At 36.8% G+C, this 23,045-nt stretch overlaps 1 protein-coding gene across 1 annotated transcript in view; it reads left to right on the top strand.

The window, feature by feature from the left end:
- The window catches only part of ARHGAP42 (Rho GTPase activating protein 42), a 170,306-nt gene that overhangs the window by 32,833 nt on the left and 114,428 nt on the right, over positions 1-23,045 (top strand). Inside the window, exon 2 of the mRNA XM_035542460.1 lies at positions 6,243-6,338. Coding sequence (XP_035398353.1) covers positions 6,243-6,338 — 96 coding nt within the window. The remainder of the gene's footprint in view (positions 1-6,242; positions 6,339-23,045) is intronic.

Genomic DNA, 23,045 nt, shown 5'->3' with positions numbered 1-23,045 from the left:
TAGCCAGAAAAATTGTTTATAGGGTGAGAATTGCTTTCAAGAAAATGAATTTATTTGTAAGTCAATTAAAAGAAAAAAAAAAGTGAATAATTCATTTTCAGGTACCGAGAAGGAGTAAAAGTCAATGACCTCAATAAATGGTTCCCTGCGTTTTAGCATACCATTTTATCAAGTACTCTAGCAATATCACTCCCTTTCTGCTGCTTTATTTGGACATTGCAGTTGCTCCATGCTCGGTTTTTGCTTGAGTTGCTTGGGTTCTGCTAAACCTGGACGTCAGTGCACCACCAAATGAGATTGCTCATAAAGCATGGCCCCACAACACATCTTCAGTCATACTTGGTAGAGGAAACAAATGGCCCAAAGGTGTGAAACACCAAAGGTAGCTGTGCTCGGTCTCCATTCCAGTCTTAACTGTCCCGAAACTCAGCCTACTGCAGACCTGCGTGGAGTATCCTGCCAGCTCAGCCATCGCCCCTTTGCTACAGCTGCCTTTGAAGCCGTACAGTAATAACCAGCTTTGTGTCAGATCACCAGATATCTTGCTGTTATTATTTAGCCGGAGTGTCTGCTGTTTGAAGTCTGCCTTACTGCATTCCTGCCTGTGCTCGGAGTTAATTTAGGCATGTTTAGTCTTCTCGCTAGGTTTCAGCTGCTATTTTTCTTTATTAACCTAGTGAGTGATATCAAGCTTTACCGGGATGATTGACAGCAGTCGGGAAGAGTGTTGGTTGTTGGAATTTCGTTTCCTAATGAAATCATCCTTGTAAGTAAACAAGTAGAAAGGCTTCAGTTTTGTGTTGTGTGAGAGCAGTTTCTTGCAGGCTGTTACTGGGGTAGGGGTATGGGCCCGTAGCAAGTGCACCAAACATCTGATTTTGGAGCTTTTTTTTAGTCCTGTGTAGGTGGCTTGGGCTTTCTTCTGTTTCTCTAGTTGGCAGACTGGTAAAAGAAACCCTCACACCCCAACCAAAACAAAATTTGTATGCTTACCAACTTGCAGAAAACTTTTCAAGTTTCCTTATCTGTGGAACTTAATCTTTCTTTTGAAGGGCTGTGCCAAAACTAATACACTCAGTCTTTTGTCCTTTAGGTAATGGCATCCATCATTTCATCACTTTGTTGCGATATTTTGTCCCCTCCTCCTTAAAGCTTTGTACAAGAATTTAATTTTGTCATCTCTTTAACAAACCTAGGACAGGAAGGTTGAGGAACAATTCTAGTAATGCAAGCGAGTGCATCTTCCTATGCCCAGCATCTAAGGTCTTATCTGAAGCCTAAAATAAACTAATATATCACCGTTCAATCCGATCAATTCGATCCTTTTTTTTGGCAATTTGTAGCAGAGCAAATCATAAATAAACCTGACTTTTAGTGTAATGCATTTGTTTTCCTGTTTTTTATTGGTTAAATATGTATTAAGAAGATTGATCAAAAATATAAAAGTGTCAACTCCAGGAAGAAGTGGTTTTCAGTAGAGTAATGTGTTTCCTGCTTTCTCTGTGACTTTCCTCAATAAATGATGCCTTTTACTATTCTTTTATTAGCGTTATGATACTGATACTTGGTATTATATATACCAGTATTTAACACTGGTGTGATACTGCTTTCTTGTGGTTAAGCTGCATTATCCTCTCATTGTTTCCAGCCATACTGCGGTATGTTTCTTTTAGTACTGCCTCTGACAAAACTCCACAAAACTCCCTAGCTGGCCGTTTGACTTGATTCAGCCCTGACTAAAACAGGCAGCTCCACTTCAGTTATCTCCCTCCCCTAACTATAAGCAGAGTGTAGGTGGCTGCTCATGCCTATACGTCCCACTGCTAACCTGAACCGATTCCTCCTTTGGAACTGGGGAACGCAGGACACACGAGGTAGGTGAGTACTGTTGGAAATCAAATGGTAGCAGAAGATGAAGCTGCCAATTAGCAGTTTACCCCTCTGGCAACGGAGGGGTGTCGGAGTGCATTTTCTCTTTCCCTAGCACCATTTGAGAGCCTACAGAAGAGCAAGGGCAACAACACTGAGGTTATCATTGAGACTTCTGAGTGGCCATCCTTCCCTGGATGTGCATCCTTCCCTGACTTGTGCTGTCAGTGAGTAATGCTGATAAGGCTTTTATAGTAATTTGCAAGATCAGCAGACTCTGAAGAGAATTTCTGACCTGAGCAAAGTGAAATATCATGGTGCAGGTGGACTCCACAGAAAGGGGGAGATGACTATTAGGATGTACGCATTAGAAAATGAGTGACTCCTGTAATGCTACATAGCCTGCAGATCTTAAAAAGCTAATTTGTATGGTGTGATGGGCCTCCATACACCTGGAAGGAGTAGAATGTATTGAGACTTCTCAGTGGCATTAAGACTCTGTGATATATGGTAATGAATGACATCTTGCGAAGCTGGACAAAGTCTTTGCTCCATTTCTCTTATTTATTTGTGGTATTATGGATTGCGTGTGACTTAATTCAGTTTTGAATCTTTGGATCTCAGAAAGGAGGCCTGCTTATTTTATAGCTGGTCCTTGTTTTTTTATCATAGAATCATTGAATGGCTTTGGTTGGAAGGGACCTTAAAGATCAGCTGGTTCCAACCCCGTGCCATGGGCAGGGACACCTCTCACCAGACCAGGTTGCCCAAAGCCCCATCCAGCCTGGCCTTGAACACCTCCAGGGATGGGGCATCCACAGCTTCTCTGGGCAGCCTGTGCCAGGGCCTCACCGCCCTCTGAGTGAAGAATTTCTTGTTTGTGTCTAATCTAAATCTCCCCTCTCTTAGCTTAAAAACATTGCCCCTTGTCTTGTCATTATCTGCCCGAGCAAAAAGTTGCTCTCAATCTTTTTTATAAGCCCCATTAAGGTATTGAAAGGCTGCAATGAGGTCTCCCCGGAGCCTGAACAGCTTTATCCTTAATATAATGTCTTCTAATATTTTCAAGCTCTTAAATAGGTCTTATGTAGAGCCAGAAATCTCCAAATGGTATCATTTTGGATAGTTTGAGCAAGTTATCTAATAAGCTATATAAGTTTTATTACTTTTTTCTTAGCCAACATTTTGAAGTTGGATTAAATATGCTTTCTTCAGGTTCAAAACCTATAAGCATTAATAAAGTGATTTACTGACACAGTGAAAGAGATATCAGCATCTGTGTGTGACTAATCCAGTATATAAAATGGAGGCTCCACCTTGTGTATTTTTATCATTTGTTTTCCTTTCCCTTGACTTTTGTTCCAGTGAACCCTGCACATGGGGAAGAGTGATAGGGGAGAGTCCAGGCTCCCTCATTTCCTTCCATATATCCGCAGAGATGCCAGTCATTATAGTTAGTAGATTGTTCAGAGGAAATAAATCTGCTGTCCTATTAGTGACAGATAACTTTTACATTTTGCTAGTACTTACCATAGAGCATCTTTTTCATTCATTTGCCTTAGGGCCATTTTATTCCTTTCAGCACCAGTTGGTGTGCAGCAATTTTACAGAAGTACTTAGGACTTGGTGAAGTGACTTGGTGGAAGAGCCAGCAATAAAACTATGGTTCTTCCCTTTAAATTCGAAGCAATATGCTGCATACAAATTAAAGTTTAGGTCTTTCTAACAGCTGTAGAATAGTTAGTTACTTAGATATCAGAGACACTGTATTTCCGTAAAACAGAGTGTGCTTCATTTCTTTATAAAGATTTATTTTCATCTATGCTAACAGTAGGAAACACTGTGTTTAGCTTCTAAGTTGTTAGTACATTTAATAATAATTTTTTCAATTTTAGGAAATGTTGTAGGAAATGTTCGGTAAGGATGAAATAATTCAGTGTGGTTTTTAATGGAAAACACAGTATATTTTGACAATGATAAGATTTTTCAGTGTCAGGAAACTACAGGTGAATCTGCTTGATAACATTTTATTACCAGTGTCAGTACACTGTGAAGGACAGTGTTTCTCATGAATAAAAATAGGATTTACAGAGGAAAATTATCTAATGCAAATTTAAGGAAGCTTTATCAAGGCAGCATATTTTCATCTAAAGATAATACAAAAACTCTTTTTTGTTTAGTATATAAAAATGAGTAACTTCAAAAAGCAGATGGAATATATATTTAAAAAGAAAAGGTCTAAGAAGTAACTTTCAAATACTGTAAATCATTGCTAAATAATTCTTACTGATACGGTTCACAAGAAGTTACTTTCAAATACCGTAAATCATTGCTAAATAATTTGTACTGATACAGTTCTCAAGAAGTTACTTTCAAATACTGTAAATCATTGCTAAATAATTCTCACTGATACAGTTCACAATTTTCTTTTAAAGGAAATATATTTGCTAAATTTCAGGAAAAAAAACAGTTAACTGAGAGATATTTAAGAGCTGCTGTGGTAATTTTATGTTAATTTTTTTTTCAAATAGTCAAAGATGTAGTGGATGTAGGTTGAAGTAGAGGGGACATTTTTCCTTGGAAGGAGGAGCATTCTTTTCCTTTTTTTTTATGCTGTTTATCAAAAAGATATGGATTTTGTTTACCCATTTCTTTACATCCTAGCTATTTATCTGATATAAATAGATAAATATATATGTATAAAGATATGAATCCTTATATAGACAAGAAATACCTGTTTGTATCTGTATTTTCTAAAGACTTTTGGGTCTGGTGTCAGACTGATGTACTCTATAGCTGCACATAAGCATGGTGAATAGGAGATTTGAGCCCAGGAGTGGTTTTTGGCTCACTGGTGCATGCCAGCCGGAGGCCAGCCTGAAAGCAGCAGGCACTGAGCAAACACAGGGGCAGGGCAAAATCTTGATAAGAACCGTGACTTTTGATAATGGTCACCTTCAATTACAAAAAAAAAAACTATTTGCAGTTATCTTATTGCGTGGACACTGATTTGAAAGGATTTTGAAAGGTTTTCAACCCTTACTGTGTTTAGGGTAATGGCATGTTTTTTAATTGTTGGAGATTGTTCGAATTTAAATAACAGTGTGTGTGTGTCTGTCTGTCTGTCTTGATTTAAGACAATAGGCGAATATCTGCATTTATACACTAGATTTTATTCCTGCCAGGAAAAAAGTTAGCCTTCCAGTTTCATATCCAGCTTTGAGGATACCGGTACAGCTAACTGAGTATTATATGGCTTTACAGGAGCGGTGCCTTAAGAATCCCAGAATGGTTTAAATTGGAAGGGACCTCTGGAGGCCATCTGGCCCAAGCCCCTGCTCAGGCGGGGCCACCAGGAGCTGCTTGCCTGGGACCACGTCCAGGTGGTTTTGAAAAGATCTCCAAGAATGGGTACATGATGCTTTTGGATCAGAGTCTATGGCTCGGCTTTGGTTCATATCTTAACCTAACCATGTCTTTTGATTAGATTTAATCTATATCAGACTCTTAATTGCCAGTTTTCCTAGCTTCTGAACAGACACCATAGATATGTTCTCAAGGACATGGAGAATTGTTGCTGTCTTTCAGGGATCATCTAGACTGATAGCATTTGTAAGTCTTGACTGAGTTTGTTCATTACCACATTCATCTCCACATTTGTCGTTAGTATACGCAAAAAGGAAAGAATGGATTTATATGGTTACATTGATATTTTATTTTTATTATGAATGTTGTTTGCCAGAATGTATAGAATCCTAATGAAATTTTATGCTACAAAGTTTGGATTACTTTGGCATTTCCTTGGGACCTAAGATCCACTGTGTGTGATTCAGTGAAAACAATGCTCATAGTGCATGGGCAACCTAGTTGATTAGCAAACACTCTTTTTTTTTTTTTTTTCCCCTTTGATTTCTTTTTACAAAGCTTTTATGTAATACTGTACGATGTTAGTGTATTAGAATAGCTAGAGTATACTTCTTGGCAGTGTCATGTATAAAAGAAATTATCATGACTTTTATTTTAATCTGTGAACCAATCTTGCAGTATTTTAAACAACAGTAGTGTACCTACATAAGTGATTTACCACTAGTTGTTGATATCTTATAATGTTTTTTCAAGAAATATAACAGTTTTTCAGTTCTCAACATAATTTATGTATTAGTGTTCAAAATGTGGCATCTAGTATGTTTCGTTGGGTTTCTGGGATATCTCAAGTAGTTTGATTTTTAAATGGTGGTAGGAATGAAATGAAATTACTGTGCAAAAAAGATATTAGAAAGGAAACTTTGTAAACAAAATACATGAAATATTGCTTGAGTTGAGGTGGAGTAATTCTAAGTTTCTTTTTTCTCTTTCTTTCTCTTGAATTTTAGATTTATCCATGGCAGTGCAAAAATTTTCACAGTCTTTGCAAGATTTCCAATTTGAGTGTATTGGAGATGCTGAAACTGATGATGAAATTAATATTGGTAAGTATGTTCTGCAATATTTTTTAGTTTGTTAAATGTTTACTGTGATATCACTGTTACAGTGGGGCAGATAACTGTGCATATAAAAAAAAATTTGAAAAATTTAAATAAGTGGAAACCGTGAAAGATTTAAAAAATAGTTGTCAAAAAAACTGTGTCTTCATGAAGTAGCTTGGTCCACTGTAGTTCTAAGAACTCAACAGTGCTTTGTTAACTGAGTCAACCCTGAATCTTCTAAGTCCTGCTGCTGTTTTAACTGTAGACAGTTCTCTTTGGGATACTAAAAGGTGTGCAAGTTTCCCATGAAATGACCTGGGTCTGCAAAAAGCACTTAAGTACCTAATAAGACACAGGAAGTATTAAAGAGTCTAAAAACAGGAATACGTTCTTTACAACTTGAGCATTCCTAAGTATATAGTTGTCTGAGTTTTTGCCAATAAAATTTACTAGCTGCATAATGTTTTGTCTCTGTGCACTCACAGGACTGAACAGCTCAGCTTGTCTTGACATAAGTCTCTTTAATATCTTCAAAATATTCTTTCTTCAGCAGACCTAGTCCTGAAAACACATCTGGCATTCAGAAATTGTACCACTCTTTATTGCACAGCGTTGCTGCAGTTGCAGTGATGCTTTCAGGCAGCAGCACAGCAGCTGGGATGCTCTAGCTTCTGTCGGCGAGAAACCTGGTTACTAATCCATCTTCAGAATGACTAGGTTCATTGTCATGAGTCTTAGATACCACGTGGCTCCCACATCTCTCCCAAAACATCTGGGAAGAAGGGAGGTGTGGTTGTTAAAGAGTTGCTTCTAAAAATAAGAAATTTGGCAGCACAGTAAGGAACGTAGGACTTGTTATTAGTTTAAAAAAAAAAAGACGCACATAATACAGAGGGGAAACTCAAAATTTGGGCTTTTCAGAGTGTATCTCTTATGATGGTCTATTTTCAAATCTCCTCACCCTTCACTGTTTTCACTGTTTCCCTTTTCCTGGGTCAGTTAGCTAGCCGTTGGACAAAAGTCTACCTTATTTCACAGGCAAGGTTTGCCTCACCTTCATCCTACACCTTTGTGATGGTTAGAAGGCTGTCCTCAAAGACAGCTGGTATTTGTTCACTGTCTTCCACTAACCTTTTACGAGGGAGGACTTATTAAAAATTTTATAAACACTGACATATAAAAAGACGAGAGTGAAAACACTGAGCTGCTTCTATTCAGACATAAATCTGCATACATTCTTTAGGTGTATCAAAGTTGGAGAAGTTCAGCCCAAAAGGTCTGATAAGGGATTTATTTTTTTTCATTGACTTCAACATAATAAAAAGAGGCAATTTGTGCTCAGTAATTATAGCCAGTTTCTCACCTTTTTCATTGAGGACACCATCTCTGAGCATAAATTATTTTTTCTGTTCAAACTGCAGCACCTTCATCAAACTAGATATACCCAGTATTACATTTGTTGCAAAAGCAGTTTACTGAAGGTCGTGGCAGTATATATGGAAAAGATCGCTTGTGTGTTCTGGTCAAATAAAAACAATTGATGTAGAGGCATTAATTTAATAATAAGTATTGGTTCGTTAACTTTAAGTGCAGATCGTTTTAATTGAAGTGAAACTTCTGTCTTTGTATTTAAAAAGCAATATGGAATTAAAAGCCAAATGATACACGATATAACTTTAAAAACATCTTTGAGAATTTTTTCCTAATAAACAAAAAGAAGTAACAAAAAAAAAACAACACAGTAGAATACTCAGCTTTTAGGATGGCAAGATAAAAGCTCTTAGTTTCTTAATTTTTTGAATTAAGGCAAATGTTTAATCAGCTGATGAATTCTTCATTCCTTTTGAAAACAAGTAACTAAACAAATTACTGAGTGAATAAAATGAGAAAATGCTTTAAAAGGTCTTGGAGAGAGTTCCAGACAACTCTGCAGATATTTAAACGTTGTGTATTTTTACTAATTGGTCAGCAGACAGATTAATATTTAGAAATGGATACCACTGAAACTAAATAGAGCAATTCAAATCATTTCATTCCAGTGCCTCTATACAGTAACTCCTGGTCTGTCAATCACTTTGAAAGTTTCTTTTTCAAAGATGTATTTGCTCAGCTAATTGATGAGCTTACATATGAAACATTTTAAAATTGTTTTATAATTAACTACTACAGTAAATAGTTACTTTCTGATTTCATACAATCCAGTGTCTTAAATAGGAGTGCATAATATTATGGTACGGTTATACATTTGGAAGTTGCTAGGGAAGTATGAAAAAGGTGAAATTTAGTATCCGAATTTAGTAGTTTCATGTGTGAATTTTATTACTTTGTAGATTTTCTTAAAACATTCAAAAAAGTAGAAAAGCATTTTTGTGCATGACTATGAAGCACTATATTCCAATTTACTAAATGCAATACTTTCTGTGATTTTTTTTTTCTGAATAGTTAAATATACAAAGATACTAAAAATTAATCATATGTTTATTGCACTTTTTAACATTCTACATATTATTTCTTGGCTGTAAAAGTTAATTGCACATATTTTATGCATTTAAACTAAATCTACAATATCTCAAAGTTTATGTCTCAGATTTGGTCAGAAACGTTTTTGAAGACATAAGGGTTTGCATTTAAAATGAGGTGACAGGACAAGGAGGTCTTTCATTTTACTTGTAACCTAAATGTAGCAAAGAAAAGACATTTTATTGTTTGGACATTAAACAGGCATTTAAAACTATTTAGGAAAAAACAGGGTTCATGGAGCTTGACAGCTGATTTATTTCACTTGGAGCTTCAAAGAAGGGATTTCTAGCTTCTAAGGCAACCATCCCCTGATGGATTGTCGTGTACATCAAAGAAGCTTATAAGGGTAAAAGGTAAACTGACAGGAATCAAATTCAAGTCTAACAGAACTTGAATGATACTGTATGCTTTTATAGGGTAAGTCTCAATTTTTGATCTCCCTAGAGCAGTGACCTAGAATTTGTCCACATCTTTAACATGGCCCAACAAGTTCAATGTATTTTTTTATTATTTTTTTTTAAATCATCAAAGACAGCTTTGTGTAGATGAATCCTGCTCTCTGTGCTGCCTTCACCTCCTTTAAGAAGAGCTATGATTGTGCATGCCACTGGGAAGTTTTACTTCAGTCTCCGGTGATACTCCGATTTGATGACTTTTGTACAAAACCACCAAATACATAGGGACTTAATACAGGGACTACGTTCTGAAGGTTTTAAAACATATTTCCATTTCAAGCTTGGTGTTAGAAATGCATGCTAATATTACCTCCTGGATAAGGCTTCTTCTTTCAGAATGTCATTGTTTGTTTTAAAAAAAAAGTTTCAACTTTAAAAAAAATTGGAACATAGGGGATTTTTATTTTTTTTTTAACGAGAATAAGTTAAAAACTGAGTTGATTGCTCTGTGCACTTTCTTTGATGTGAAACCAGAGTTGCAGGTCCCTGTTCATTAGCTAAACACACTCAATATACACAGAATTGTGATAGCATTCTTCAGATTTAGTTCATTTAATATTTAATCCAGTGGTGGATTTGATTTTTTTTCCTTTAATTATCATATTTGATTTAAATATTTAATTTAATTTTTTCTTACTGTTTATTTACAAATGTTAAATTCTTTTGTAGAAGCGATGTCCCTTTTTGACAAAAATGTCTGTGGCTATGGCTGTAGAATGCATTTTATGTGTTCTTTGTACACTGTTGCAAATTACCAAAATTTGTCTACTTAGCCACTTTCTGATGTACCATGCCCAGTTTAGAATCAGACACTTTGTGCCCATGTTATAAGTTGTTCCTCTGTTTTTTTTTTCAGTAAGCAGGCTGGCTTGTTCCTCAAATCAAATACAAATTGATTTTTTTTTGAACTCTAGACATGGAGTATTCATACTATAAAAAGCCTTTTCAGATTTAAAATCTGCTAACAAATTGAGTTTCTCATTAAAAAAATAAACCTCTAGGAACAATTATCAGTGTTGTCTCTTACCCCGTATCAAAATGCACGTGGCAGCATGTGATGTGCAGCGTTACAAAGGCCATAATATTCCTGGTTAATAGCACATGGATATTAGTTCCAGTGGCATGTGATTCAGCCAAACTTTAATTTTTTGTGTGATTGAAATTTGTGCATGAAGTTGCATCTGAACACTAAAACCATTAACATTGATGTAACTCACTCTTACAAAGGAGAGGATGTCATCTTACAAACAGCCATGCTTTCCTCAATATTAAATAGTGAATGGCAGTGCCAAGTCTCAGCTCTTAAGTATTTATCATGTACACAGTTAGTCTCAGCCAGCTATTCTATTAATATTTTGCATTAAGTTTAAACAAGTGAGAGCTTTTTGCAAAAACAAATGCATGTTTTTAAAACATTACTATACTTTTAGGTAACCTAGACTGTAGCACAGTTAAGTGCAAAGACTATGTTTTTAATGAACTAGAGTCTTTTGTGTCAATATACACTGTGCAGACATAAATTATGCAAGGAAAAGGTTCTCCTTTTCCAATATTATCCAGCTTGTGTCACCTAATTTCTTCTGCAGGAATCTCCCTGTTTTTATCCTCCTTTCTTCTGTTTGTTATCTGGGTTGTGGCTGATACAGATGAGAATAATTAATAATACTCAGTAGAACTCTGTCATTGTTCTGTCTTGTTTTTTTTTTTAGCAAGTTCTTGTCCATTTTGTATTGAGACTTACTATAAGTTAATGAGATTTGATATCAGCAGTGTAAGACAGTGCTCTTCAGAACTCAAGGAAAACAAGACAATACATTCTGTTTTTTCCTTTGTTTTATGCCCCTCACCACGGGGTACCAAACCTTGGCCATTACACTTGGCCATTTTACTTTAACTGTTTTTATTATTGTGTGCTATTTAAGAAAAAGCACTGAAAGGCATATGTATTTCACTGTGTGGCTACTGATTTTTTTTTTTCCTGAAGACAGAAGTACTTTTAGAGAGCTATATTATGAAAGATTTTTCAGGTAGCATCAGATGCTCAGTTTAGGAATGTAATAGGATTATGATGATCTGTAAAAATCATTATTATTAATTAAGGCACAAGGAATAGGTGAGGAGTTTTTAAATTTGGTATCCTTCTTTGTGGGAAATGAGTTCTCTTGCTGCTAGCAGTTGCAGCTCATGTGATCTTTACATGCTCACATTGTAAGTCATTAATAAATAGGGTGATTGAAATTGCTAGTAAGTAGCTATCTACAGAACTATTAGCTCATACCAGGCAAGTATGTTGTATATAGCACTTAGTTTCAAGTTGAACTTTGAAAAATCAACCAAAATGTACTGGGGAGGAAGAACTTATTTTATTTTTTAATAATAAAAATAAAATAGAAGAAAGAAAGAAACCTTCAACAATAGTTGTTTGTTAGACTCTGCTGCTGTGGTCCTAAGATCTTGTGTTTGAGTTAAGCAACCATGCCAGAAGCTCATTCTTCTTTTTTAGCTTGTACTGGGCATCCACATGCCCAGTGCTTTCAAGTTAGCAGCTGCTCAGCCCTCTTGGAGAGCACGTCAGCAGATAAGTACCCAGTCATTCAAAGCAGCAAATAGATCCGCATCAAGTAATTAGTGTATAAAAGTATTCAAGTAAAAGAAAAAAAAAATCCCTCCATCTCTTAAAAAAAAATGTAAAAGGTTAATTGGCATTTCAAGATGCAAATTCCATTTTTAATGTTGCAAACTGTGCATGCAATGCTATATTAAAACAGAAAAAGACAATTTACAGGAGCTTTAGGCTTGCCTAAGCTGTATGGCGGCAAATCCTTACAAACCAATGTATTGACATTACAGTTGCCAAGTTAGGGTACACTCACTTTTAACTTCTAAGAGGCTCCAATCAGGGACTTCAGAAAGTAGTTGTCAAGCTAGTCACAATTTCAAGTCACGATACGTCTATTGTATGTGGTGTGAGATGGACTGTTGAATTAGTCTGTCTGTTCAAAAATTAATTTTTAAGCTGTCTTGAGCCACCTACTGTCTGAATCAGTTTGGATATCCTGCAGGTCATCACCTTAATCACTTGAAGTTAACTTTGAAGTTCAAGAAAGTTTTTATAATTAATATTCTGCCTACGTTGCACTGAACTCCCATTTGTAATTGTGTTTCTCAATGGCATTACCAAATATCAAATAAGTCATTTCAATGAATTCCTGTGGCTCGGATATACTGCTGCCTTACCCAAACCAGGGAAAGGAGGATCTTGCCACCGCCTTGAGGGTGGAGTTTCTGGGGGTGGATTCTATTAGTGTAGGCATCAGCTCAGTAATTTTTTTTAGTGCTCGAGTTTGTTGACCTTGTGGAGTATATTAAAGACACAGATATTTACCAAAGGCATTTTTTAGATGGGTGGGAAGGGGTTGAGTCCTGAATTAGCATAGAAAGCTATTTGCGACTCAGTGTATTTGCATAGAACAATTGTATGCTGTTTTTCCACCGCAATTACCTGCCTAGATTTGCCAGTCTTCTCTCCTCTGCTTGGAAGAATGAATTTTCAGGTTAACTTTTAAGTCACCTTTAAAGCAATTTTGTATAAGCTACTTGTAAGATCTGAAGCAGAGGACAGATTTCCTTGGTACTTGTTTTGGTCTATTTTTATCTACAGAAGTTAAACAGTAACTAATTATGGGAGGTACTCAGCACAATCAGGATGTGAAGTGCCTGAAGTATTTGTTTGAAATCTGTTCCTACTATTATTATTATTACATTTTTTTTTTTATCCCTGTTGCATATTTAAACAAATGCCACCTGTTCTCAAACACTATTGTTTATTGACTCCAAGAAATGAGTGATCTTATGCTAGGGCTAGGATCCCATAGAGACTTCAAAATAGTATCTGCACCAGAAAGAAAAGGTTGGTTTTCTGTGGGTCCATAGTTGCTTGTGGAAGGTCACATGAGGCTGGCAAAGCAGGAAAATAAGTAATGTTGGTCTTTATCTGTGCAGGAAGAAAAGTTAAAATAAGATCAACAATAAACACAGACCTTGTTTTTTCTTCTTCTCCAAGATACATATCAGAATGTTGTTAGAATTTGCATGCTCCATTGTTAAGATATTTGTTCAAATGACAAAAATTAGACTGGGGTGGCTGATGCAGTTACCACCCATCCTGTCTGTCCTATCCTCCTTCTGTGGCAGTAGAAGTTGGATGTGAAGTAGGGGATCTTCTAAGCCATGACTGTTTATACATCCTGCTGTGATGAGAGTCTAAAATTCACGCTAGCTCATTTCAATTACGTTGGGCTACAAACTGTGGTGTCTCAGACTGTCCCTTGCCACGGAGCTCGTGCTGTTTACAGAAAGTGGTTGAAGCTGGTGATGGATAGCAGTAGCTTTGGCTGTCCTGGTGCATTCTGCTAAGCAGTTTAAATTTGACGTGAGCAACTTGAACAAATAGAAAAGTCCATGCCACTCACTGGTCAAGATGAAGCATCTGTTTTGTCCTTCATTATTAGATGAAACTTCTGAACTCTTGTAGATGCTTTCTACTTTATTGTCTTCATCCCATGACTTCACCACACCTTTTTCCCTCCTTCCTCTCTTTGTTTTGTTAATGTCCAGCTCCACGATTTTTTTCTAGAAGTTGATGTCCCAGCGGAACTATAATGTAATGAATATGAATGCCTGTGGGGAGACGGTTAGCCTAAGGACTACAGAATCTCATTACAGAGATGTTTGAAAATAACTCGTGTGCTGTTGCTGCTCATAATACACTTTTAGTAAAAAGACACTTTAGAGTTGTCAAGTTAGTATGCCTCTTAAACAACAGTTACTCATTTTCAAAAACAAGTAGTGGTTTGATCAACTTGGCTTTGAGATACTCATCTTCAGGCTTGAGCAAATAAGGTGAAGGACTTTTTACTTTCTAAAAACAGAATCCTTAGTAGAGCTTGGAGTTTTAAGCCCAGAAAGTCCTTGATCACTTTGTAGGCCTAAATTCAACAAAGTAATTATGGCAAACCTAACATTAGTTGCAGTATTTGCTGATAGTTTTCATAATTAAAGTGTTCCACCATTCAAATAATAAATGCACTAAATTTTACAAATCAGAAAAAAATGTATTAATGACTCTCAGCTGCATCCTGAATGTATTGCTTTTCTTTTTACTTCCCCTTAATTCAGCACCCACATAGAGCCACACACAAATAAGGTTTATACAGCTGGAAAGATGGAAATACCTTTTTTTCCCCCTCATTTGAAGTATGGATGTGCCTCTGAAGAATCAGCAATCTGGCAAGCTAAAAATGTAGTCATAATTACTTCTAATTCCCTTGTTTATGGAATGCTAGGATTTAATATTACTTCCGCAGCTTAATATGTTGTATGTTGCCCAATGGTTGTTTTCCACATTGCCTTAGCTGTTCAAAAAACTCGAGTATGAAGTAGCAGTTGTTTTCTTAGAATTAAAGATTTCTATTTCTAGTCAATTTATGTTATGATTCTTTCTAGTGAGATTTTGCAGAGGGGGACACAAGGAAAGCAGGAAGGGATTGGAGGAATCTCTGATTTTAACCAGAGCCCACCTTTGATCTTATCTATTTCTGAATACTCTGTGGTTTTAAAGCTGTTCATCCTTTGACAGGCCATGGATATCAGTCAGCTCTGGAAAAGTCTGATCTGCTCAAGTCAAAGGTTAATGGATAATTTAATTTAGTTAAAGATTAATTAATGGATTTTTACAGTACAGGACATTACACCATTCGTTTCAGTGGAGGCCAAATCAAGCTGCTAGGGTTTCAAAGTCAGTCTCCAAAAACTAAACTTGTGAAAGCACGTTGAGGTCACTTCATGCCTGCTGGGCTGAAGCTGAGGTAAAGGATCTGGTTTTCCACGCCCCGCTGAGCTAGGCGCTGGAACACCTGGGCTGCAGGACTGCCCTGCAGGCTCCATCAGGTGGAAGCAGAGACTGACTTCTCGTTGGCAGATGCAATGATTGTAAACCCTATTAGTGGCACAGAGATGCAGTCTTGCTTAACCGCCACTTGTCTGAAATGGTTACCTCTGCTGTGTGAACATGGTGAAAATTGAAGGTTTGCTGTTTTCACTCAAAGACTGTCAGGATCTTGTCGAGTTAGTGGCTGGTACCAGACACCACTCCTTCAGACAAGTGTAGAAGGAAGGGGAGAGATGAAAAAAGAGCAAGTGAGCATATTGGATTATCCAGATCAGTTCAGTCCCATGTTCCTAATGAACTGGAAGAAATCACTTAGATGATTTAAAATGTTCCTGCTGTCATGTCATGATGCCACATTTTGGAAAAGCTGCTGTAGACTGACAGAGCCTAGGTTGGGCTTTTTATACTAAAGCCCTACTAGTGTTGTAGATAACTTGCTGCTTTGTTGGGGGTGAATCAACATGTTGTTGTTCTTAGGTTCTGGTTTCTTCTCTGTCCAGCCCTCTTGGACTGCAAACTGTGTGTGCCATAGGCAGTGTTTCAGGTTGTGTTTGTAAACATTACCACAAAGTACTCCAGTTTCGGGGTGAAGCCTGTGTATGTGCCGTGAAAACAAAGTTTTAGTAGCTGGTACACAGAGGCAAGTATGTCAAGTGTAAGGCTGAGCTCCTAATTCTTTAGGATTATTTACAAAATGTACTTATAAAATGTATTTTTATGAGAAGAATTCACACTTTGGCAAACGGATATATCTTCACGTTAAATTGTATGCTGTCAAAATATTTGCTGTTTTCGTAATCAGAGTAGAACACAAGCATGGGATAGATCCATTGCAGTTGCTTTTTGAATAAAGTCTCAGAAGATTGGTGGTGAATTTGAATAATTGATTATTTTTTTAATTTTTTTTTATCTAACACAGTGTGTGATAGACTGCCATTATAAACATGAGCAATCTTTCAGGGCTATAGGAAATGTTTTGATTTTGCTTGATCAGTCTAGAATTTTCTACTCATATTTGATTTTTAAGGTTCAGCATGAGTAGCAAGGCATGACAATTTACTTTTTTTTTTGATTGGATTTATTTAAATTGTGTAACATTGCTTGTCTTAAGGTTCTCTCTCCAAGTGCTGTGTTTGACAAGTGGTGACAGTGGATCTGGCGATTCTAGGTAACCTGACTTTCTTGTGAGTCTGCTTAGCTTGTCTATAAACATACATACCCTTTTTGTAGACCGTTGTTGAAAAGGAGTAGGGTAGAAAATATGACAGTCTTGGCTGAAAGTATTGTGGTTTTTTTTGTTTGTTTGTTTGTTTGTTTTGTCAGCAGCTTATATTGATTTGTTTAAATATTTGTGACACAACAGCCACCTTCTGTTGCAAAGAATTTTCAGGTATGATACTGTGGAGCTGGCTTTAGATGCACTGAGAAAGTTTTGTTTCAGTAAAATTCTATATTGAGGGAAAGGGTTTTTACTTCAAATAGAGGCCCTACATTTTATGGTTTACATATGTTTAGAAAAAAAAATCATAAAATGCCTTGCTATATTTGCTTATTAAATTTTGCAAGATGAAAATACTTTTTAGTTAAAACTCCAGTTGCCTAATACAGTATGTACACATTGCAGACACATCTTGCAATGCTTTGGGCTTTTATTGGGCATAGGTCTTGATTTGTTCCCTTGTGTGGTTTTGGTATGTTTGTGCTTATTTGTATGTGCTTTGATGCACATGTCTGTCATGCTCAGACAGGAGCTTCCATTTGCACTGTGGAACTTGCTGGCCTCTTCTGCTGGTTTTTCTTGCCTTTTTAGTGTGACAAAACCCAGAAGAACGGTCAGAGGAATGCTTGTACCTGGTACATGGCCAGCAACAGAAAGGTTTTTAAACGTCTGTTCATGGGGAACACTTCCTAAAATAGGTATTGGGATTAAATGCTGTATAAACCAGTGGAGGTCAAGAAGTAGGAATGTTTCTAAATCTGTGATAGTTTAATTTCTGTTTTTGTCTTCATGGTGAACATGGAGCTAACCTAGCTATCTCTATCTGAATACTGCAGAGCCAATGTGCTCCAGATTCTGATGTAGAGGACGAAATACCAAAATACCTACCCTGAGTGTACAGTGCTTTAACTCAAATGAAGTAGGGAAAATCCTGGAGTTTTTGTTTACTTTTAGTTATACAGATTTCAGTAGCTGTGCTCTGATAAGGTTTGTGCTTGCCAGTGTGTAGTAAAAGATATAATCTTTTTTGGAGGACGGTATATAATGCCTGAAGCATAACTTCAGGCATAAAAGTTTTCATTATGTGATTTTTCTGGTTTCCTTATTTGTGTAATTTTTTTTGCAGAAGTTTTAAATGAGGCGTTTTTCATCTCTGTGTCTGTCTCTTTCTGTACTTTCTTTTCCTTCCTGGTGTATAATGGTTTTGTTTGGCAAATTCAGATTTGTTACTGTAAGGTAGCACATTTATTTTCAAGAACTGAGAAAAATTTGGCAAAATACCTTTCCTCACAATTCAGGGTGGAAATTGCCATGGTAAACACGATTAACACTTTAGGTTATGCTCCCTGGGAGGATTGTACTCTTAGAGTACTCTATTGTTTCTATTTATTTTTCTTATAGGCATGTGTGTATTAAGTTGTGATAAACCATCCTTGAAACTGGGTGGAATTTTTTATTTTTACTTAATCAGAGTGGAAAATTCAAAGTCTGGATTAGGTAGAAATTGCTTCAAAATCTGAAAGATGATAATAAATGCAGTGGTTCTAATTGATAAAAAGCATCGGATTAAACCCTTACAAGTTTGCTAACCATTTTAATTACAGAGTAGAGAGTGAGGATGTTCATCTACTGAATCTGAACTTGCTTCACATTGTCCATTCTAAGTATGTTTTGCTTTTGTCCAGAGAGCCGTACAGAGCAGATCGAGTTGCCCGTACCTTTGTGTACCTTCCCACAACGGAATTCTTCAAGGCAATTTGTGGTTATTGGGACTGTGAATTTAAACCACTGTCTGCTGGCAGAATTTGCTGTCAATTTGGGGGTGTCTGTCGGGGTATTTCCATGTTGTTTTAAAACCTGTACGGTTGAATCTTTCCTTCAGCTTGTGTTTTACTACAAGAAGTATACTTCACCGTGTTACAAGAAGGTACAAATAGCTTTGTTTCTATTCTTTTTGGAGGCTGTGGTAAATGTAAACACAGACTGAAGGAATGCATGAGGTCCTTATTACAGATCCATAAAATCTGATACCCAGATTAGGGAAATAAAAGAAACCAAATGGAGGATAAGAAAGCCATTCCAATATTATTTTTCCAAAGTTAAACAATACTGAAACCCGATAAAGAGATGAACCATTGTTTTGCTATTCTCCCCCATCCCCCCCCCCCCTTTTTTTTGTTTTCATGGTGGAAATTTCTAACATAACTTCTCTTTTGATACCACTGTTCTGCCAAAAGCTAGAGGTTATCAGACGTGCTGTTAGTTTACAAACTGGAATTAACATAAATACACAAACAATATTACTTTAAGCCTAAACAAAAAAAGCAGTTACTCAGTTTCCTCTAATATCTGAGAAATTGAACCCAGAAGACAATGAAATTAGAAAAATAAACAACAGTTTCAAATCCTGTCCACTTTGTCCTCTTTTCTTCTTCATTTGTCTTTTCCTCTGCTTTCCCAGTAAATATTATTTATGGTACAGATCTCAGTCTTCTGAACTGAAGTTTCTCCAAAAATGTTGCCACTTGGAAAGTGAGCGAAATGGAACCCTGGATATAGAAGTGGCAGAAGAAATAGAAGCAGCCAAGGAAAATGAAAACATGAGCAATAATTGGGAAGATTCAGCAGGTGTATACTTAAAATATACCTTTCCTGAAAATCTGTTTATAAAAAAGTAGCATTTCTTGTAGGAATACGTTACAGTTGTTTTACACTACTATTTTGTTAGTTTTACTACAGCACGACTCAGGCCCACTCAGCATTAGTTATAAAATATTCATAAATTGCATAATTTATTCTTTATGCCGTGAGTTTGCAGGCTAAGGCGCTGATCCTGCAACTCATTCCTTTTAGGTTAAACTGCACCTGAATTTCCTTTCAAAGCTGTAGATAGCTGTATGTTTCCAATATTTTAGGTTTCATTCAGTAGAATAAAGGACAAAAAAGAATTGGTAAATCAGTCCAGATTTGATGGAGCTAAAGGAAGTCTGTGCCCTGCCAGACAGGGCTGTATTTAAATTTGTAGTCAACATACTGAAAAACAAAGAGAACGGTGCACTTTTGGGGCCTTATTTCAAGACAGTTCTCCTTTGGATTTACATTTTGGCACATTGAAAACTTGCCACAGTGGTGACATTTTGAGACATACCATTTAGTTACCTTCAGAGATATGCTGCAAGTCCCATGTGGCTTTTATGACATTCAAAGTTTGTGTTAGGTATAAAGTACTGAGAAAGCAGATTGAGTCTTTATTCCAGATACTTGTGGTGGCCTGCCAGTGTTAATCTGAAATCTTTTTTTTTTTTTTTTTTTTTCTTCTGTCTGCTTAGGAAACCATCTGTTGCTCCTTTTACCCTACTTTTTTTTTTCTTCCCTTCCCTGTGCTTTTTCATTATGGCTTAAAGCCACAGAAAGAGAGAAGGAAATTTTATTTGATGTTGTGGCTTTTGAAAAAGTGCTTGAAATAGCATTTGTGGCTGCAAATAAGGCTAGTCATTAAAAGCTCTGGAACTGTGTCTGTGAAATAGTAACTATTTAATAATGTATTTACTTTCATTTCAGAACTGGAAAAGAAAGTTTCATCTCCCAGCCCTCCCACCTACTCATGGGGATCTTATGTCTATTCTGCTTTGTCACTGAAGTCTAGTAAATTAGCATTAATCCTTAGGAAATTTTCTTGTGGGTCTTATGTCCGTCTTGATTTCTGATTTAGTAATACATTACTTACTGAGGAGAACTCCCTCGGAGGCGTTAGTTGATGTTCGTGCTCCAGCAGGAGCTCAGAGCCTGTTGTAGCATGTCTGCGCTAGCGGTGACCGGTTCTGGAGAGAGGATGCACTTGGCTGACCTTCCTGCCAGTGTCTGGGTGCAAGGAACAGCCCTGTGCTGTCATTGCCTCAGTCAGATCAAGAAGATGTAAGGAAATTTCTTCTAGGCTTGCACTTTTTTTTACACCTTCACTGAACTGGATTCTCTTACTAATAAGACAGCAAGACGTATTTCTGTATGTATATTTATTCCATCCTGGCATTCACATGCTTGAAGATAATGGTGATAGCTGCTTAAAATACTATAAAATATTGTTTAGTGTACTTTGGAGTTTTTGAAAATTGTCTGTACATTATTTAAAATGGTCAGTATAGGTAAGTTAAATGAACTGTCCATTTCACACACAAAAAGCATTTATTTTTATTCTGTCTTCCATGTAACTTTTCGTTCTATCTTCGGTTGAACATTACCTTGCAAACTTGGTTTTATATCTTTGAATTAGGTACAGGTCATATAAAACTACTTCTGGGTTTCATATGTGTTGCTTTCCTTTACTCATTAAATCTAGACAGCCTCAAAGCTAATGAATGTAACATGAACAGTGCAGTGCAACACTGTACTGTAGTATTAAACTAATTATCAATAGAGTAGCTTCAGTAGTGTCTCCAGGCATGCTGTTTCGAGGTGATGTGTTCTCTACACAAGTATATAACAAAGTTCATTAAAATTATTAAGTAATTTTTTTTTCCTTGTGAACCACAGAGTTGATTCTGATGCAGTAGATGAGAATTCTAAATCATGAAAGTATATTCTTGATAATATGCATTTTATAAATTCAGATAAAGGAATTTTTATCCTTTTTTTTTGTCTCCCTCAGTCCTACACTAAGCTTTGGTTCTCTTTTAAATATCCAAGTGGAGACGTTTCTAGAGCCATACGGTATGTTTGAAATGATCAGGATTAAAACAAAGAACGCTCAGTTTTGCAGAGAAGGACATTGCTGATCTACACCATTATGGTTTAAGCTGGTGGTACGGTTTAATTCATTTGCTTCATATGGAAGCAAACTTTTTTTTTTTTTTAATAAAATAACAGGAGCTATTTCTCCTAAACAAGGAAAAATTTGCAGCAAATTATTGCTGGGTTGGGAACACTCCAGAGAAAACAGCTGGTGACCTGTTTTAATTGTGATGAATGAGACCACAAGTATACAGCAGGGTAAATATACAATTGTTTTTACTTGTTGGGAGTTGCTTTTCACAGACATCGTTTCCATCTTAATGCCAAGTGTATCTTACAAATCCTTTGAATAGCCCTTAAATAAAAAGCAGACTGTAAAACTATTTGGATTATGTAAGCTAATGACTTTGGGGGAATAAAGTGTTACTAACTTGATTAAGGCAGCACTTTGTTTTACTTAAACAGCCTACCAATAACAATTGCTTTGTGAAAATAATTAAAAATACCTTAATATTAAAAATTTTAGGTTACATACTGTACTCTACATTATCAATATGTTTTCAGGATTTATTTCTTATCAGCACGTTCCCACGGCATTTCCTCTTGTAAAGTAACTTGACTCTTATTCCCTCTCACCCCCTTTTATATTGACAAAGTTCATTTTAATTCCTCCAAGCCTATTCTGGTTCAAAACTGCGAGTTGCAGTTAGTAAGGGAAGGTTGTGATGTTTGTGTGGAATTCACGGACTGACTGACAGACTGGAATGGGCCATGTTTAACACATGCAATTCTGATTTTGAGGTCTTATGTCTTTTAACTACACAAAGTGTCTCAATATATTATTTTTTAAATATTTGTTAGTTTCTTGTTCTCTGTGGAGCGAAACACCACCACTGCTGAGTTCTCCCAGAGATGTCTGCCTGCCCAGGCTAGCTTCTCACAGGAGTCCTGATGCCCCATGATGGGGGCTGCTTTGTGCACCTCTGTCTGTCCAGCTGAGTCCACAAATGAGGCAGAACTGTAATATATATACAACTACAAGTGGTCTGAGGGAAAAGAGGGAGGGGAGAAGGGAAAAGGGGCTGGGGAGATACAGGAGCAAGGATTGTCCTGCCCTCCCTTTACTACCTCCTGCTGCAGCCTCCAACACAGATAAAGTTATGTGGGGACATACCCTGCCTTACAGTGAGCTCAGACTGAGGGGGGAATGTATAGGAAGAAGGGCGTTATACTATAAAAGATTCACAAGTACTGCGATACTTGTTGGTACTGTAGGGTAGCTAGTGGTGGTAAAAGCTTTTTTGTGTCGTTGCAAGGATAGAAGAGCCAGTGAGGTCACCAGAGACGTCCCCGCTACTGAGCACTGTCTGTCTGCAGGTAGTGCATCCTTCAGTGCTCTCTGAATTACACAATGTGCTGAGTGTTTTCCCCTTTGCACCTCCTGTGTTGGGAAGCAAAAAGGAAACGAATGTGAGTGTTGGGCAATGAACAGCAGCAGTGTAGTCTGTACCAATGTTAAGATGTCTCTGCAGCAAGGGTGTTTCTGGGGTCAGGGAAGTAACTTGCCTTAGTGCTGCTGAAGTGTGTAGTTTCTGTGCTCACGATGAACCTTTGACCTTTTTAATCCCACCCAAAAGTGAGACACTGGGGATGGGAGGATGGCAGCAGTTTCTCAGTCTTTAGCTGAGGCGCTGTATGTTAATTAGTACTGTATGTTAATTAGTACTGTGAGATTTCCTCAATGTATAACATACTAATACAGATTTGCACACTTGCAGAGTATGTTCTTATACTCTAAGCAGAAGTTTTGACTTAGAAATTAAAAAACAATAGTTATA

This window comes from Cygnus atratus, chromosome 1 (genome assembly GCF_013377495.2).
Source record: "Cygnus atratus isolate AKBS03 ecotype Queensland, Australia chromosome 1, CAtr_DNAZoo_HiC_assembly, whole genome shotgun sequence".
NCBI lineage: Eukaryota > Metazoa > Chordata > Aves > Anseriformes > Anatidae > Cygnus > Cygnus atratus.
The sequence above is the reverse complement of the archived record's forward strand: the minus strand, read 5'-3'. Positions and strand labels throughout refer to the sequence as shown.